The sequence below is a fragment of the Ovis canadensis genome, chromosome 1 (genome assembly GCF_042477335.2).
Source record: "Ovis canadensis isolate MfBH-ARS-UI-01 breed Bighorn chromosome 1, ARS-UI_OviCan_v2, whole genome shotgun sequence".
Taxonomy (NCBI): Eukaryota; Metazoa; Chordata; class Mammalia; order Artiodactyla; family Bovidae; genus Ovis; species Ovis canadensis.
Window position 1 is genome coordinate 220,509,665 of NC_091245.1, and position 18,386 is coordinate 220,528,050.

Genomic DNA, 18,386 nt, shown 5'->3' on the forward strand with positions numbered 1-18,386 from the left:
GTTAGGGGATGGGAAACCGGTAAAGAAGCTCTTTTTTTTTTTTTTTTCCAGAGTCAGTTCTGGCTCGTGCACAGATTTCCTCCTGGAAACACTCAACTGCAGCTTTCTTGATGTTTCTAAAGTCTCTCCATTTTGAAAGCAGCTTCCTGTCAGGGAGTCTCACTGGAGAGTGTTGCTGCAGGACATTAACTATGCTACAGAACGTTTACACGTGTCTAGATTCTGACGCCTGCTATGAGGTAACTTGATAGATGTTAGTATTTCCTTTTAATTTTTAAATTTTGGTTGTTAGATTTTGTTAACTGAGCACAAAGATGATGACCAGAAGCTTCACTCTAAGTAATAGGGCTGGATTGTTGACTAATAGCTGGTAATTGAGCGGTGCTTTAGAGTTTGAGCACTTTCATATCTACGTTTCTGTCTTCTTTGTTCTTTGCCACACATTTTTTAGTGGGTTAATTCTCAGCTGGAAAACTCCAACTTGTATGTCAAGTACAGTTGTACGTCAGGTATAATAAGCCTCTCATCCATAATTTTTGTGGTCACCAAAAACGATTTCATCATAGTCAGGCTTCCCTTCTGGCTCAGATGGTAAAGAATCTGCCTGCAGGGCAAGAGACCTGGGTTCGATCCCTGGATTGGGAAGATCCCCTGGAGAAGGAAATGGCAACCCACTCCAGTATCCCTGCTTGGAAAATCCCGTGGACAGAGGAGCTTGGTGGGCCGCAGTCCATGGGGTTGCAAAGAGTCGGGCACGACTGAGCGACTAACACACACCAGCTACTTTGCGCTGAGGCCTTCCCAGGTGGGTGGTGCTAGTGGTAAAGAACCCACCTGCCAATGCAAGAGACGTGAGATGTGGGTTCAATCCTTGGGTCGGGAAGATTCCCTGGAGGAGAGCATGGCAACTCACTCCAGTATTCCTGCCTGGAGAATCCCCATGGACCAAGGAGCCTGGTAGACTACAGTCTATAAGGTCAGAAAGAGTTGAAAGTGACTTAACATGCACATATGCACACACTTTGAAGCTGAGGTCACTCCTTGAAGCCTGAGCAAGGACCCCTCTGAGACAGCTCGGGTGGACAGGCTTTCTCTCTCTCTGAGCCTCCATCTGGTTCTGGGAAACTCTTACACACCTTTCAGAATATCCTAGAGTTTTTTGAGAAACAATTAAGACTGTTCTTGCTCCAGGAGGGTTTTAATTTCTCATATTATCTCGCTCAGTTCCTTTAGGAACGATCATATCCTGGGAACAAGGAACATCCAATGTATCACTCCAGGAGTTAAAATCCAAAAGAGGGTTTGTATCTGTTGGTTGATTGAATGCTTGTTTCGTGTGGGTAGGAAGTGAAAGACTTTTCTTGTAGAACATACTTTCCACATGCTGAGATACCTTTGAAGACAAAATATAGTAATTAAATCTCTGAATCCATTCAATAACTCAGCATATTCTTCAAAGACACAGGTGGCAGAGAGGCTGAGGTAATTCCAGGCATAGGGAATCTACACAATTGTGGAGGACATGATTCTAGGATGTGGCAGGCTTTTTCTTCCAGAATTATAGTGTTTGCGATGTAAAACTGGGTATAGAGATGGTAGGAACTTACCAATTCCTGTTCTTGGTCCTGCTGCGGTTCATGAGCACACATGATTATTTCACTCAGCATTCCCCCAGCTTTCCCTTTTCCAGGGGTCCCACAAGAGTTCCCACAGACACCAGACTCCACCATCACCAGCACTCAGACCATCCTCCTCTGGCTGGGGCTGAAACTGTTTAGAACCTCAGCACACAGCTGGCCTTCAGTGGGCTTTGTTTTGAGACATAAATAAGGTGGCTCTGGGACTTAGGTGCTCAGTTGCTCAGTTGTGTCTGACCTTTTTGAGACCCCATGGACTGAAGCCAGACAGACTCTTCTGTCCATGGGATTCTTTAGGCAAGAATATTGGAGTGGGCTGCCATTTCCTTTTCTAGGGGATCTTCCTGACCCAGGGATCAAACCTAAGTCTCCTGCATTTGCAGGCAGGTAGTTTATCACTGAGTCACCAGGGAAGCCCTTGGGACTTGGTGCCCAGTACTAACCAGTGTGCTCGTGCACAAACCTGACCCTGAGGGGGACCCAGGAGATTTCTATATTGTTCACACTGTTGTAGCTCAAACACCAAGCTCCCTCCATTCTAATAATATCTGAGTTCTCAAATTCCAGTGTTTTCTTCTCCTACCCCTCTCCTTGTGTGCTCAGTCCAGGTCGATCTCCTAGGTTTCTGTTCTAAAGTGTGGGTTTCCTCCTTCTTAGCAGTTCTCGCTGTAATGGAATTTTGCCCTTGATTCCCATTTTGGAGATTGAGATGCACTCCTGCTTGCTCACCTTCTGGGACTTTCAGATGTTGCTCATAACCTTTCACTTTTCCTGCTTCAGTTGGAACCCTGGGCAATCCCAATCCCAAGGACTCTGTAACTGTTCTATTTGGTTAAACATCTGGCATCAGTGGGATCTCCCCCTCCCTTTCCCCTTTCCCCGCAGCTTCTGTGGTAGCCCTTCCTTGTTATGCTGGCAGATGGAGCCTGGGATGTAATAGCTCAGTTGGCCTGCATGGAGGCATTTACATATATCAAGAACAGAAGAAATGACTACAGCCTCATGAAAATGATATAGAGGGGTAATGTTAACAGCAAGTGAGGAGAAGATTAAGAATGACTTGGGGTTGGCCACACTATGAAGACAAAAAAAAAAAACCCAAAATAAAAACCCAACCAAAGTGATATATCAAAGCAAAGAAAATCTGATTTGAGGAAAAAGAACTGTGCAGTATTTTTGTAAGTATTCCAAGAGATATAGTATCCTAACTAAAGAAAAACAAATCACTTAAAAGTGAATATCATATTGTACCAATGTTAATTTCTTATCTTTGACAAATGTGCCATGTTATGTAAGATGTTAACACTGGGAAAAACTAGGTGAACTCTCTGCACTCTATTCGCAACTTTTCTGTACCTAAAGTTATTCCAGAATAAGAAGTTGAAAAAACACCACCAATGGAAACCTTGAAGCATTTCCATTAGAAGTAAAGAACTTCTTTACCCTAAAAAATTTAGATAAATAAAAATGATTTTTGAAGGACATTTTAGAAACTCAGTACCTGGTCTGAATATGTGTTGTAAATAGGTAGAGTGCTATATAAATTCTGAAAGAATTAGTTGAGGCTTCTTGGTTTCAGTTTTAGGAAACTCGTTCTTTTAACAAATAATTATTAACCTATTATGGGTTTTGCACATTCTGAGATTATTCAGTCAACAAAACAGATAAAGATCTCTGCTCTAATTGAGCTTACATTCTAGTGGGGTCAGAGAGAAATCAAAAATAAATATAAAGGTAATAAATGAGTAAACTATATTGTGTGATTGAAGGTGATAGGTGCTATGGGGGAAAAGAGAAGAGCAGAAAAAGGGATTGCAGGAGGATGTATGGGGCTGGGCTGTGTGCAATTTTAAGTAGCATGAACCACACAAACCTCACTGAGATGGGAAAGTGGAGCAAAGATGAAGGGAGCAAAGCATGAGGATGTCTGGGGGGTGGGGAAAGCACCACAGCCAGAGAGAGATGTGCTAAGGTGGAGCCTGCCTAGATGTTCAAACAGCATCCAGAGGTGAATGGCAAAAACAGTAACTGATGGAGAGAGATGTCAAGATGAAGTCAGGAAGGCAAGGGTGGTGACGGGTGGGGAGGAGCACAAATAATATATGACTTTGAAAGAGATGGGAAGCTACTGCAGAATTTGAGCAGAAGAGTGACGTGATCTGTCATGTATTAGAAGAATCATTCTTTACTGTTGTGTGAATAGGCTCTGGGTGGGCAGGGCAGAGCAGGAAGAAGAGTCAGAAGGCTGATGCAGTGATCCAATGAGAGACAGTGGTTCCTTAGACCAGAATGAAGCAGTGGAGGCAGTGATGAGAAGGGGTGCTATGGCTTATTTCAGCTCTTGCGACCAACTGTTAAACTTTAAAAAGTTTGCCAGCTAATTGTTAAAAATACCATTATTACACATTTATTGGCTGCTCTGGGTGTTTGTGGCTGCTGTCTAGGTGCGGTGCACAGGCTTCTCATTGCGATGGGTTCTCTTACTGTGGAGCATGGGCTCTAGGCCCACAGGCTTCAATAGTTGCAGCGTAAGGGCTCAGAAGTTGTGGTTCCTGGGCTGTAGAGCACAAGCTCAATAGTTGTAGCCTAGTTGCTTCAGAGCATGTAGGATCTTCCAGGATCAGGGATTGAACCCATGTGTCCTGCATTGGCAGGTGAATTCTTTACCACTGAGCCACCAGGGAAACCCTAAAAATGCCATTATTAAAAACTAAATTATATAAAGTTACAATTAGATATATTATATAGAAAGCTAAAGTATTAATATTAAATAGACTTCCCAGGTGGTTCAGCTGGAGAAGACTCTTGAGAGTCCCTTGGACTGCAAGGAGATCCAACCAGTCCATTCTAAAGGAGATCAGCTCTGGGATTTCTTTGGAAGGAATGATGCTAAAGCTGAAACTCCAGTACTTTGGCCACCTCATACGAAGAGTTGACTCATTGGAAGAGATTCTGATGCTGGGAGGGATTGGGGGCAGGAGGAGAAGGGGATGACAGAGGATGAGATGGCTGGATGGCATCACTGACTCGATGGATGCGAGTCTGAGTGAACTCCGGGAGTTGGTGATGGACAGGGAGGCCTGGCGTGCTGCAATTCATGGGGTCGCAAAGAGTCGGACACGACTGAGTGACTGAACTGAACTGAAACAGCCTCAAAAGCAGTGATGATAATAAACAATTATAGTAAAATAAGTAGATAAAATAATTAAGTGATAAGTTTGGAGCATTTAATATTTTGTTGTTCTTTAGTTGCTAAATCAAGTCTGAGTCTTTGGGTGCGACCCCATGGACTATAATGTAGTCTGCCAGGATCCTCTAACCATGACATTTCGCAGGCAATATTACTGCAGTGGGTTGCCATTTCCCCCACAGTTCAAAAGCATCAATTCTTTGGTGCTCAGCCTTCTTCACAGTCCAACTCTCACATCCATACATAACCACAGGAAAAACCATAGCCTTGACTAGACGGACCTTAGTCGGCAAAGTAATGTCTCTGCTTTTGAATATGCTATCTAGATTGGTCATAACTTTCCTTCCAAGGAGTAGGCTGTGTACACCTGTGCTATCCACATGGTGAAGGGAGTCTAAAATAGGGTGCTGTTGTGCATCTCTTCCCAATCCTGTATTCAGTTGCATTTGGAGTTTGTCAGCCATGCTGGGAGTATTTTACACTACAGAAATTGAGAAACACTGTGAATCAGGGTTCCTTTTTAAAGAGAGCAGGTTGTTAAACACTGCCCAATACACCATTGCTTGGTGCCTTCCCAACTGAACATAGGGACATGTACCACGCCCCGTCCGATATTTTCAGGTTCCCTTTTTCTATTATGTCCACACCCATAGAGGGCAAAAGTTTAGTAAAGAAGTTAGACAGGTATTGTTAATATTATAGCCAAAGCAAGTAACATATTTCTCTTAAGCTTCATAACATGAATGCATGTTTAGTTATGAAAAATCACCCTACCTGTGATTGAATCTTCAGTGCTGGTCCCAACTTTAATCCCATAGCACTTCGAAGATGCTCCTCTGTGAGTAATGGCAAAGTTTCTCCATCAATTGCATGATCTTTAAATACCTTATTAAACATAAAAGATGTCAACTTTGTTTAAATGTCTTTTTTAAAAAAAAAATCTTGTTTTACGTATAGATTTTCAGCTTTGGAGGAAACATTAGGACTGCTTGAGGATGACACAAAAATTGTAACATTTCTTATTTTCAGTTACTCTCTTTTCTGTGCTCCAATGGCGTGTTGTTTGTGTTCTTTAACAACCCTTGGGGTACATTGCAATTCTATGAGAGTGAAAAGTATGAAAGTGTTAGTGACTCAGTTGTGTCTGACTCTTTGTGACCCCATGGACTGTAGTCCACCAGGCTCCTCTGTCCGTGGGATTTCCCAGGCAAGAATATGGGAGTGGGTTGTCATTTACTTCTCCAGGGGAATCTTCCTGACCCAGGGATTGAACCTGGATCTCCTGCATTGCATGCAGATTCTTTACTGTCTAAACCACCCAATTCTCTCAATATGGAACTCAATTTCAACATGGAATAGTTCTTATTTGACAGCAGGCCCATATTTTACTCACTGATGTATCTGTAATGCAGTGCCTGGTACAAAACAGATGTGCAGTCCTCCTTGCTGGACAAATCAACGAATGAACAAATAGTCTGGTGAAGGGATATGGGTAAAAACCATTTCAGGCCAGTTTCAAACTCTCACATTTACAGACACAGTGCCTCTGTGCCCTGCCTTAGATGAGCAGTGAAGGGAGGAGAGGAAAATGCAAGTGAGAGCTGTTGATAACACCAGCAATTGCTGGGAGGGGAACCAACTTCAGTGAGGAAACAAGAGCAGGACTTGATCCTAAACACATTTGAGAAACACCTAGAAATAATTGTGCCACTCCTAGGGGTGGGGAAGGAAGCACTCACATCCTGTTGGTAAGAGATAATGAGTCAGTAAAGTTTGGGGTCTTCGAGTTTATGTGGCTTCTTGGTACCCACAAGGGAACATTTGGGATTATAAAGTATGAAATGCATGTGATATTATTTATTACTAGAGTAGTTATTATAAACTTCATTTTTTGACTGTGAATTACTTACTGATTAAAAATAGCGAGTTCAAACAGATTCAGTCCGTCAGAAGTCAGCAATGTAACATTCGTTATACATGGGATTTCATGTTTCCGGCTATCAGAATTTTGTAACTCCATTGTACCAGTGGTTGATGTGGCACTTGATAAGTGGCACAGATAAAGTTAAAAAGTGACTTACTTACAGTTAATGACTAGTAATAAAATAATAAGGTTATACTCCTTGAGTAGGAAAAAATAGAACAAACATTTGTAGCAGGTATGCAAAAGATAAAGTAAGTGACTTGAAGAATACAACTTGCCTCATAAGTAACTTGAGATTCTGCTTTCTCTAGAAGCCTCAGGTATAATGATGAAATTAGAATATATTGAGTACTTACAAGGTGCCAGGCACTCATTAATACAATGGTCCTTGGAGAAAGTATTATACTATTATCCCCATTTACAGATGAAAAAAATGAGACACCAAGGAGAGAGGCAACTTGTCCTAGGTCACATGTCCAGAGAGTGGAAAAGATAAGAATTGAACTTGAACTTTCATAAGTCATACTCTTAATTACTACTCTGTGACTTTTCCATTGATCCCATGAAAAGAACAAAGGGAGAAAGAAAGAGGAAAGAAAAGAAAAGAAAAATTTAAAAATTAACAGCATTACACTGAAGGAAAATATCACAAAATAAGATCTGAAAACAATTATCTCTGACATCAATTGATTATGATGTAGTTAAATCATAATGTCCTTTTCTTGCTTTCTTTCCCTTTAATATATAAACCAAAGATAATGATGTCAGATTTAGTTGGTACATTATTGCTTGGAATTGTGTTATTAAAATCACTTGAAAAAGTAAACTATATACTTGAAAATGTAACATTGACATAAACCTCAAAAACTTGCCAATCCACCATTTTTATCTCTGATTTTTGCATTTTTATCACTGATAGGTGATACTGGTTTTACTTTCCAACTATACTGCTGCTTCTGCTGCTAAGTTGCCTCAGTCGTGTCCGACTCTATGCGACCCCAGAGATGGCAGCCCACCAGGCTCTTCCGTCCCTGGGATTCTCCAGGCAAGAACGCTGGAGTGGGTTGCCATTTCCTTCTCCAATGCATGAGAGTGAAAAGTGAAAGTGAAGTTGCTCAGTCGTGTCTCCAACTATCCTAGCTGCTGCTAAGTCACTTCAGTTGTGTCCGACTCTGTGCGACTCCATAGACGGCAACCCAGCAGGCTCCCCTGTCCCTGGAATTCTCCGGGCAAGAACACTGGAGTGGGTTGCCATTTCCTTCTCCAATTCGTGAAAGTGAAAAGCGAAAGTGAAGTTGCTCAGTTGTGTCCGACTCTTCGCGATCCCATAGACTGCAGCCTACCAGGCTCCTCTGCCCATGGGATTTTCCAGGCAAGAGTACTGGAGTGGGGTGCCATTGCCTTCTCCAAACTATCCTAGCAGTTCATTATAATTTAAAAAATAGTATTTATCTATCAGATTGAATTATATGTGTAGACATTTTAACATATTGCCCTAGCACAAAAGTGGAATTTTAAAATAGTTAATTTCCTACTTTTCAAATATATTTCCTTCTTGTCCTTTTTAGAATAAAGTACATATTTCTGTCATTACGACGAGTAGCCTAAAACTTGTGATACAGAAGTACATGCCTCCAAAATGTTTGCTAAATGGTTGAATAGGGAATATAGTAGATCTCTCTCATTCTTCTTGGATGTTTGACCTTTGAACCTCCTAATTTTGGGAGAATCCCCGCATCTCAGGAGTCTTGAGGAGACTGAAACTAAAGCCAGACACTGGCTTTCCCAGCTTTCCCTGAAGCTGGGGTGTGGGTACATGACTCAAGCTTCATCAGTCGGAGGCTTCTGTTCCAGGAGCGCCAATGACATAAAAAGGAAGAGATCACTAGGAATGCTCTTTGGGGTCAAAACCAAGTTAGAGCTCGTTATGAAGAAAGTATATTTCAAAATGTCTTATTTTTTTTTTAAGTCACTTTGCTTTAAAAAAAGTATTTAAATGTTACATCACCTGAGCATAGTCTGAACAACCTGGAAGGCCACTAATGAAGTTGTACACATCATTCACGGTCCATTTCTGAATATCTTCATTCAAAGATAGATTTTCCTTGATTGTAAGCAGGACGTGTGTTCCTTTAAAATGGAAAGGAAATTATTTTGTGGGAAAAGGTGAAGCTAACAGTACAGCTGTATATATAGTTACATTAATTGTCGCATATTCTATTACCACAGAGCGGCTCCTTGATGTAGATCTATGTAACCCCCTTAAAAGCTATTGAGTTACTGAGAGATGATTTCTAAAAAAGCTTAGCTGTCTCCTTTCTTTTCTTCCTCTAAAGGATCTTTAATGACTGCCTTATCATAAATAAAAACAAAGTTCCAGCTTCTCTCAGATTTCAATAGAAATACCCTGTGGATTTCATTCTCCAGATTAACACCATGTTCTATGATGTTACATGATTTATGATGCTCTCTAAGCCATACAAGAATTTAGCTCCATCTTCATCAAAATGGCAGATTAATACTTTGTCAGGGAAACAAGCTGGCGTGGTGGCTAGATTACACATGCCCCAATCCCTGTGTTTTAAAATATTGTTATCTAAAGAAATTCCAGTTTTATATTATTTTTAAACTAAAAAAGTTCTAGAAAACTATTTAGTGTGTTTGGCAGGGGATAGTGTGTTAATACTTTTAGATTGAACTGTATCATAACAATAATGAACGTTGAAAGAGAGTCTGTTTGTCTATTTTTTCTATTACTACACTTAAATACAGGGGAGATTGAATCATACTTCTAAGAAAGAAGCCCCTCTATTTTGTGCTGAAGAGACTAAATTAGACTAAAATTTTAATTAAAAATTCTGGTAGGTTTTCCCATCTTTCCCCATATTTATACCTTTCTAGACTTCACTGAAAATTCTCTATATAATAATATATAAAAACAGGTACATTTCACTGTTATGGCTGATTGGAACTAATGTAATAAGTTTTTCAAGAGGCGGTAATTCTAAGTAGGATGGATAAAAAGAAACACAATGGTTACAGATCACTGTGTAATAATTTCAGGGACCTGACAACGTGTGGTTCCTGAGGACTGGCCCCTGGACACCTACCTGGCTGAGATGATTGACGAGCTGGGGGGTACACCCCGTTCTTTTCTCCACAGGCTGCCAAACCATGCTCTGAGGGCTTCTCCTTCCCGTCGTCCCAAGCCTTTTCTTCCAGGGGAGTTCCCTGAGCTCCCCAAGGCTTTCTGTGGCTGGGCTCCAGCTTTCCACAGGTGTCAGCAAGAGCTGTAGCTGGCTTTTCACTGGTTTCACCCAACGTGTGATTGTCCAGAGCCTCCATTTCTGGGTCTTTTGTATACTCGTTCTCTTCATAGAGAACTGCATGGGTTTGGCCTAGGGGCTTCTCTTCTACTTGACTTTTAGAACTCCCAGGGTCACTGTCTAGAGCTTTCTGACTCCCGGTACCTCTCCTGAGACGACGACATTTCTGCCCCCAGTTCTCTGTAAAGCGTGGACCAGTCGCCACTATCATGGGGTTTCCCTGAAGGTTTCTCAGGGTGCTTCTGTGAACGTGCAGGTCACTGGCTGGGAGCATGCCCCTGCCATGGTAGGTGGCTGGGCCCACAGGGATACTGGAGCCATAAATGAATGGGATCCCTAGGCCTGCTAGTCCCTTAGAATTAACTTTTTCTATTCTCCTTTGCTGGTAAATGGCATGCATTTCCATTTCCATCCTAAAAACAAAACAAAATATTTTATAAACCCAAGAAAACCATTAGAAAAATACTTTTAATGGCCCTCTGCCTTCCCTAATGTAGCATCTCTGCTTTTCCTGTAAGTCTTTAGGCCATTTATCTGAAGTTTGTTGGGCATAAACATGAATCTCCCTGAAAGCCATTGGAAGAGAGTTTAGGGTAAGATCAGAGGATGAAGGGTTTGGCCAAGTCTCACAGTGGAAGTCCAAGGCCAGTCTTTAGAACATTATCTCTACTGGATAAGGCAATTTTAGCAGGGATGGGGAGAACACAACACAGAGTAGTTTCTTGCCAGAGATTGATCCTCAAAGAAACTGAAGTCCTGGGAAGAAGGTTTTAAATGTTGCAGGACAATTTTAGTGAGACTCAAGAAATGCAGTGGGTCTCAACTGCTAAAATTAATGACATGGTAAGAATAAGGGAAGGGAGGAGGAGTGGAGGGCTTGTTGGCATTTTTGCTTACTTTACTTTGCTTATTGGTCATCACCTGAACCCCTTAGTGTCCACTGATGAGAAAGTTGACTCTGATGCCTTTTTTCACCCACAGCCATCCCTGGTCATTATTACTGTCTTCTCCTGATTGCTGAAGGCTGCTTTTAGGCTAATGAGGGGGCTGTCTGGGCTCTGATGGCATAGTTTGAAGTGGGATTGGCAAGCTTGACTCCTATCTTTGGGCAGAATTGAAGTCATTTAAGACAGAATTGCCAATATGAATTTCAAAAGAATCATAGGTAGGCATTTAATTATGAGACATCGACTGATTATTATGATCTAGAAACTTAGCTTCACTGTGTAATCTCTAATCTTGCTTTTATCTTTAACCAACCTGTATACATGTTTGTATATGTCTCTTTTTGTAGTATTCCTGAAATACTTTTTGAAGGAATCAGAATATGTGTGTATATGTATATAATCGGTGAGTACACATATACAAATCCCTGGAGAAGGAAATGGCAACCCATACCAGTATTCTTGCCTGGAAAATCCCATGGACCAAGGAGCTTGGCAGGCTATAGCCCATGGGGTCACAAAGAGTGAGACACAACTGAGCAACTAAACAACAATGACATATATACAAATGTAACAACATATACAAAAACCACAATATAATAAATGAATGAATATATTAAAAAGTATATAAATAATATATATATGTATTTATATTAAATGAATACACAGACAAGTGAATGATAAGAAAATAATTAAAACAAGATTGTTACATTACCTGGCAGTATGCTGCCTTTGAATCATTTCATTTCTTCTAGCCATTGCCTTTATGGATTCAGGTGGCAAAATGCCCCAACCTTAAACAAGAAAACCACGATCCCACCCAATGAACAAATTAAAAATATCCACTTGAAGATAATAAAAAGAAAATATAACGATTTAAAACAGTATCTGCAAAAAAATACCAACTGAGCACAATGTTGGAAATGATGTCAATTCATGACTGTCAGCATCTTAGAGTCACTTTGGTGATGGCATGATAACGCTAAATAATTTTGGGGGGAGGGGCTGTACTGTATGGCTTGCAGGATCTTATTTCCCTGATACTGAACCAGGGGTCCTGCAATGAAAGCACTGTGTCCTAACCACTGGACTGCCAGGAAATCCCCCAGATAATTTTTTTTCTTTAAGTATGGGTCTCATAACTGGCAATGTTTTCCTACCATACTTCAAAAGGAAAAAGATGAAATTAACTGTGGATCTCTTGACTACTTGCTTTTGAAGTAAAAATTGATGACTGTTTTGTTTTTTTTTTGTGGGGGGGAGGGCGGCAAGAAGAATTAGTTGACCTTAAAAAAAAGTAACTAAGTGATTCCTGATGTACTGAAATCCCTGGCAATAAATACAGTGATTTAAGGGGATAAAATACAAAGTTCTCTATGTTGACTTTTTGGTGCAGCTGAGGCAAATACTTTTTACAAAACAATTTCAATGGAGTTGAATAGCAATTACATTCTTTGTGTCAACCTTTCAAAACGTCTTGAAATAATGTCAGTGTCATCAGAATTCAAGGCTCTATTCTTGCCTGGTAACTTCATGCTTATACTGATTTTTTCTTTTTTCTTTCTCTGGATTCCTAACACATTTAGAGTCTATGCTGGTGCTTCTCAAATAATCCATGATGAAGGATTATTTTTTTCTTTTAAAATTTCCAACCCATCATGGACTCTTTAAAAATACATAAATGATGTTTTAGAAAATTGAAATGAAAACAAGAATGAACACAAGCACAATTTGAAATGATCAGATTAATAGACATAAAATTACCCTGTCAAATGGCTGTAAAAGTTTCTAAACCTTTCTGTCTAAGCGTTTATTGTTCAAACACTTCTCAGACCAGCATAGGTCTACAGACCACACTCTAACAATAACAGACACACCAATGACACTGATTATACATAGTTTTGTCCAGTGATAGTTTTCATGTATAAATCTGTTCTCCCCAACAAGAGGGCTAGTATCATGAAGGCTAGAACAGATTTATATTTGCCTTGCACCAAGCTAGCAGAGCTCATTAAACTCCTGTTAATAATAACCTATCTTGAAGTACACCATACACTATTTTTATGAGATTCTTTCTCAGTTGTAATATTCAGAGGCTAGATGACATAACCTCTAAAACTTCTTCTGACTCTAAAACTCTACGTTTTTGTTGTTCAGTGGTTTCAAGATATGCTCCTTGAGATAGCAGGCAAGCATGAACCTGCCAACCCATGGGCTAATCCCCAAGGATGCAGAGAACGTCCGCGTAAAAAGACCAGTGCAGAGGGCACAGGTTTCATCACCTAGATTTTATCATCCTGTAAAATCTGGACTCATCAAATCTATTTCAAGTTTCTTTTTCTTTCTTAAATAGTTGACATCAAATTTAGTGCTAGTCCAGTTGTAATAATACACTCTTTACCTAACATCCCAATTTTTGAGATTGATCCCTGTCTCAATTTCTCTTTTGCTAACTTAGGAGAGGAAAGTCGCTCAGTCGTGTCTGACTCTTTGCGATCCCATGGACTGTAGCCTACCAGGCTTCTCAGTCCATGGGATTTTCCAGGCAAGAGTACTGGAGTGGGTTGCCATTTCCTTCTCCAGGGGATCGTCCTGACCCAGGGATCGAACCCAGGTCTCCCACATTGTAGGCAGACACTTTACCCACTGAACCACCAGGGAAGCCAACTTAACTTAGTAGCTCATTTTTTATAGGACTGAGGCCCTGCCTTGCTCTTGCTTACTCTCTTACACATCAGCCTTGGGGTGGGAGACTGATCTCTGTACCTGGGGCAGGTTGTCAGCCTGCCTGTTCGTATCCAGCTATTAGCAGTTTCCAGATTTTTAACCACTAAAAAACTCTCTCTGGGTCAGCAATGCAACTATTTCACAGGTCTGCTTAGCTGTTACCTATAACTTTGGGCTATGTATTTACTGGGGTTTTGCTGCCAGAGTGGGCTACCATCCAGGTTCAGCTGTTGGGCCTGTCCAGTTTCAGATCTGGCCCTTGCTCAGACTCATCAAAGTGGATCCATGCACTGCGGTATGCAATATGCTCAAATCCAGGCAGGTCAGCGTCTTCAATGGCCCTGGCACCAATCATATTTCTTTTTGTCTCAGGCTTTTTACTCATACTATTCCTATCAAAAGTTGTTGGAATTGGAGAACTGGGGCAAACAGAAACTCATTGAATACAGTTTTGAGAAGATAAGATGCATCAGTTTCATCTTCAAAATTGTGAGGAAATTCTCACCTCTTATTCTCTCTGGAGCCCCACATTCATGTTTTTGTTGACACTATGCTGAAATTGCTCCTATTGAGATAATTAATGACCTCCGCAAAGCTACATCTAATCATATATTCTTGGTCCTCGTCTTACTTGATCTCTGAGCTGCATGCTTGACACAATTGCTTACTCTTTCCTTAAAAGCACTTTCTTCCCTTGGCTTCCAGGCCTCTATCCTCACCTGGGTTTTCTCCCACCCTACTGGTTGCTCCTTCTATATCTCCCTTCATCTTCTAGATCCTGTTGGTGTGTCCTAGGGGTCATCCTTTTAACTTCTAACTCATCCTTTTTAACTCATTTTATAAATGATCTCATCGAGTCTCATATATACTGATGGTTTCCAAAATTATATTTCCAGGTTATCTCCAGATGTCCTCTCTGGACTGCAGCTGCCTTCTAGACATCTCCTGTTGATTGTCAAGCAGGCATTGGAAATGCCTGTGCTATCTCTCCCACCCCAAAACTCTTCCTTTCACAGTCTTCCTCAACTCAGTGAATATAGCAACTTCCCCTCTCCCATTTCTCAGCCAAAATTTTTGACGTCTTCCATAATACTTCTCCTCTTCTCATATCTCATATCTAAACTCTGAGCAAATCCTGTTGTTTCTCCCTCCAGAATCAAACCATTTCTTACTATTCCTACTGTAACCACCCAGGACCAAGCCATCATCATCTTTTGACTATTCTAATAGCCCATCAACTCCCATCAGTTTAACTCCAGAACTTGAATCCTATCAAGATTGTCCCTGACACAGCAGCCAGAGTGATCCTGGTAAAATGTAAGTCAGACCATGTCATTCCTTTGCTCAGACTCCTCAAGAGCTTTCCCTGTTCTCCTAAGTAGAAGGCAAGTTCTTACTGGCCTGTCAGACCAAATACAAACTGCCCCAGGGCCTTTTACTCTCAGATCTCATCTCCTTATTACTTTATCAGTTTCTTGTAAGGTAAGACAGATATTAATTGCAGATTTTCATGTTATTCATCAGTAAATTGATGGTTTGAGGAGTTAAGCAACTTACACAGTGGTGGAACCAAGATTTAAACCTAGATAGTAATTGTAGAAACTATAAGCATTATCACCATACAGTTTCACCTCCAAAATTTAGCAATAAATTTCATGGCAAGCTTAATGCAGCAGTCCAGTTCACAGTGGTTCCAGAGATGAGAGACATCAGTTTCTCATACCTGAGTAGACACGATTGGACAGCAAGTTTGGCATGTTTGCATTTGATAGAGCAGAAGATCCAAACTGGGAAGGAATACAAAACTGTCTTGGGTCAGCTGGTGCTACAGTAGGAGGCAATAAATCTCTAAGGAAAAAGATACAAAATAGGTAAAATGAAAATGGATTTGTACAAAATTTCCATTGCATAGGCAGTGAGATTTTTTTTTAAATTACCATATGGGATTCTATCATTTCTTCCCCAAATGAGGTATGAAAGTTCTGCAATCTCTGTTGGTTTAAGAAGAAAAATGGGGAGGCAGGACTCTAGGAGGGAAGGACTGACCCACCTGACACCATAACAGAGAAAGCAGGGAAGTTTTAGGGATGTTAGGGAAAATATGATCGAATCGAATCAATACCAATCTTTGATTTTTCATGACTATATACTGTTCTTGACCATAACAGTCTTTCCTCATTTGGCGAACACACTCTGGCTTGAGTTTTGCCATCTGGAATCAGTCACTACCTGGATGGACAGTTTACTTCTCCAAACTTCAGTGGTCTCTAGAAGTCCAACTCTATTGTTCATACCCCCTGAACAAGTATAATCATGAATTTTACTTCCTCACCAGAGTCCAGAATATATATTCAAAAGAAAAGAAGGTAGGAAGGTGCCAGAATGTACAACCAAAATACTGATAATTTCACTTTTATTGCAAAGAAAGAGTTCTTCTATCACAGGAAACCTAGGATATCACACTGTTAGGGACTGAATTGTGCCCCCTTCCAAAATCCACATGTTAGAAGTCCTAATCACCCCATGTGACTCTGTTTTGGAGATAGGACCTTTCAGGAGGTAATTAGAGTTAAATGAAGTCATAAGAGTAGAGCCCTTACCCAATAGGACTGGTGTCCTTACAAGAAAGAGTAGAGACACCAGAAGTGCTTGCACACAGGAAAAAAGGCATGTGGGGACACAGTGAAAAGGCAGTCTAGTCTGCAAGCCGAGGAGGGAAGCTTTGGGAGAAACCAAACAGGCCAGCACCTTGATCTAGGACTTTTAGCCTCTAGAACTGTGAGACATAAAATTAAGCCACCCAGCCTGTGATATTTTGTTATGGCAGCCCTAGCAGACTTCCCATCCACGTTTGCGCCTGTGCAATGGCAGGTGCTCATTAGCTATTTACTGAGAGAGGGTGTCAAAGAGGCTTCAGAGGGGAAGTGATGGGAACTTTGTTGAAGATGTGGCCTCCAGACTTACTGCACCACAGTTCCTTGAGATAACATTAGACTATAAGACAACACTGAGGTTAAAGCGTTTGAAAACTTAGTAACATCCATTTTCTCCTTAGACCAGAATATCACTTTGGAGAGGAATACCTATCCACACTTGGAGGTTCAAATGGTGAGGGAATCACTGGAATTCTCTGCTGCCCTGATGCTGGCAGTAAAGGGTTCATGGCCATCATTGGATTTATCATCAATATCTCTCGCCACTGATGGAGTTCTAAAAAAAAAAAGATAGATATGTTAACATATACTTCCATTTTTTGCAAAATGAATTCTTGAAATGATGAACACCTTTTGTATTTTCCCAATACTTGGGAAGACTAGCTATACCAAGCTTTCAGTTACACAAAAACCCCTCCATTGTAAACACCCAGATACAATTGTTAAACTCTGTGTGCCTTTGGAATTTGTTGGAGAGTCCACAAATACCACACCACACGATGACCAATAATAAAATTAAACCAGTTTTGCAAGATTCCAGAAATACCATTTTCTTTTATTACAACTCATTTTGATTTCTATACTTCTTGATGCACAAATGCATGTATACTCCCATATGTTAAATTTGAAAAGATTAAAACAGAAAAGAGGAGGAAAATCTTCCTAAAGGCCCAAAATACATCTAATTAAAGTGATCCCATCACTTCATGGGAAATAGATGGGGAAACAGTGTCAGACTTTATTTTGGGGGGCTCCAAAATCACTGCAGATGGTGATTGCAACCTTGAAATTAAAAGATGCTTACTCGTTGGAAGAAAAGTTATGACCAACCTAGATAGCATATTCAAAAGCAGAGACATTACTTTGCCGACTAAGGTCCGTCTAGTCAAGGCTATGGTTTTTCCAGTAGTCATGTATGGATGTGAGAGTTGGACTGTGAAGAAGGCTGAGCGCCAAAGAATTGATGCTTTTGAACTGTGGTGTTGGAGAAGACTCTTGAGAGTCCCTTGGACTGCAAGGAGATCCAACCAGTCCATTCTAAAGGAGATCAGCTCTGGGATTTCTTTGGAAGGAATGATGCTAAAGCTGAAACTCCAGTACGCTGGCCACCTCATGTGAAGAGTTGACTCATTGGAGAAGACTTTGATGCTGGGAGGGATTGGGGGCAGGAGGAGAAGGGGACAACAGAGGATGAGATGGCTGGATGGCATCACTGACTCGATGGATGCGAGTCTGAGTGAACTCCGGGAGTAGGTGATGGACAGGGAGGCCTGGCGTGCTGCGATTCATGGGGTTGCAAAGAGTCGGACACGACTGAGCGACTGAACTGAACTGAACTGAAAATGAATAGAGGCTGATTTCACGAGACTGTGTCTAACTAAAACAAGTTATATCCAAACATATAATACATAAACACAAGCTTTCACAACTTTATCTAGAACCTAGTGATCAGAAAATGTGACCATTGTAAAAGAGATAAAATTTTGTCCTATATTTTCTTGTTAATTATTAACATTCTTTGAATAATTTAAAATATTAAAAGAGTGCTAGTCAAACAAGTCACTTTAGCTTCTTCATCCTCAATTGTTACTTTTTAAAAAATTGAGATAGACAACAGTTTTAAAAAAAAAAAAAGGAAATTAGGAAGAAAATGTTCTTACTCTTCAAAGTAGCAATGTTTCTTTTTCTCTTTCTCATGTATATA

At 40.6% G+C, this 18,386-nt stretch overlaps 1 protein-coding gene across 1 annotated transcript; it reads right to left on the reverse strand.

Annotated features, from left to right (window-relative positions):
• Positions 1–285: 285 nt before the first annotated feature.
• On the reverse strand, positions 286–16,917 carry SAMD7 (sterile alpha motif domain containing 7). The gene is made up of 7 exons (XM_069560515.1): positions 16,832–16,917; positions 15,472–15,596; positions 11,737–11,815; positions 9,862–10,490; positions 8,760–8,881; positions 5,602–5,712; positions 286–1,393 (listed from the first exon to the last, which is right to left on the reverse strand). Exons 1-7 carry the CDS (start codon positions 16,915–16,917, stop codon positions 1,199–1,201), a joined length of 1,347 nt encoding a protein of 448 aa, XP_069416616.1. The 3' UTR covers positions 286–1,198.
• Positions 16,918–18,386: the final 1,469 nt, after the last annotated feature.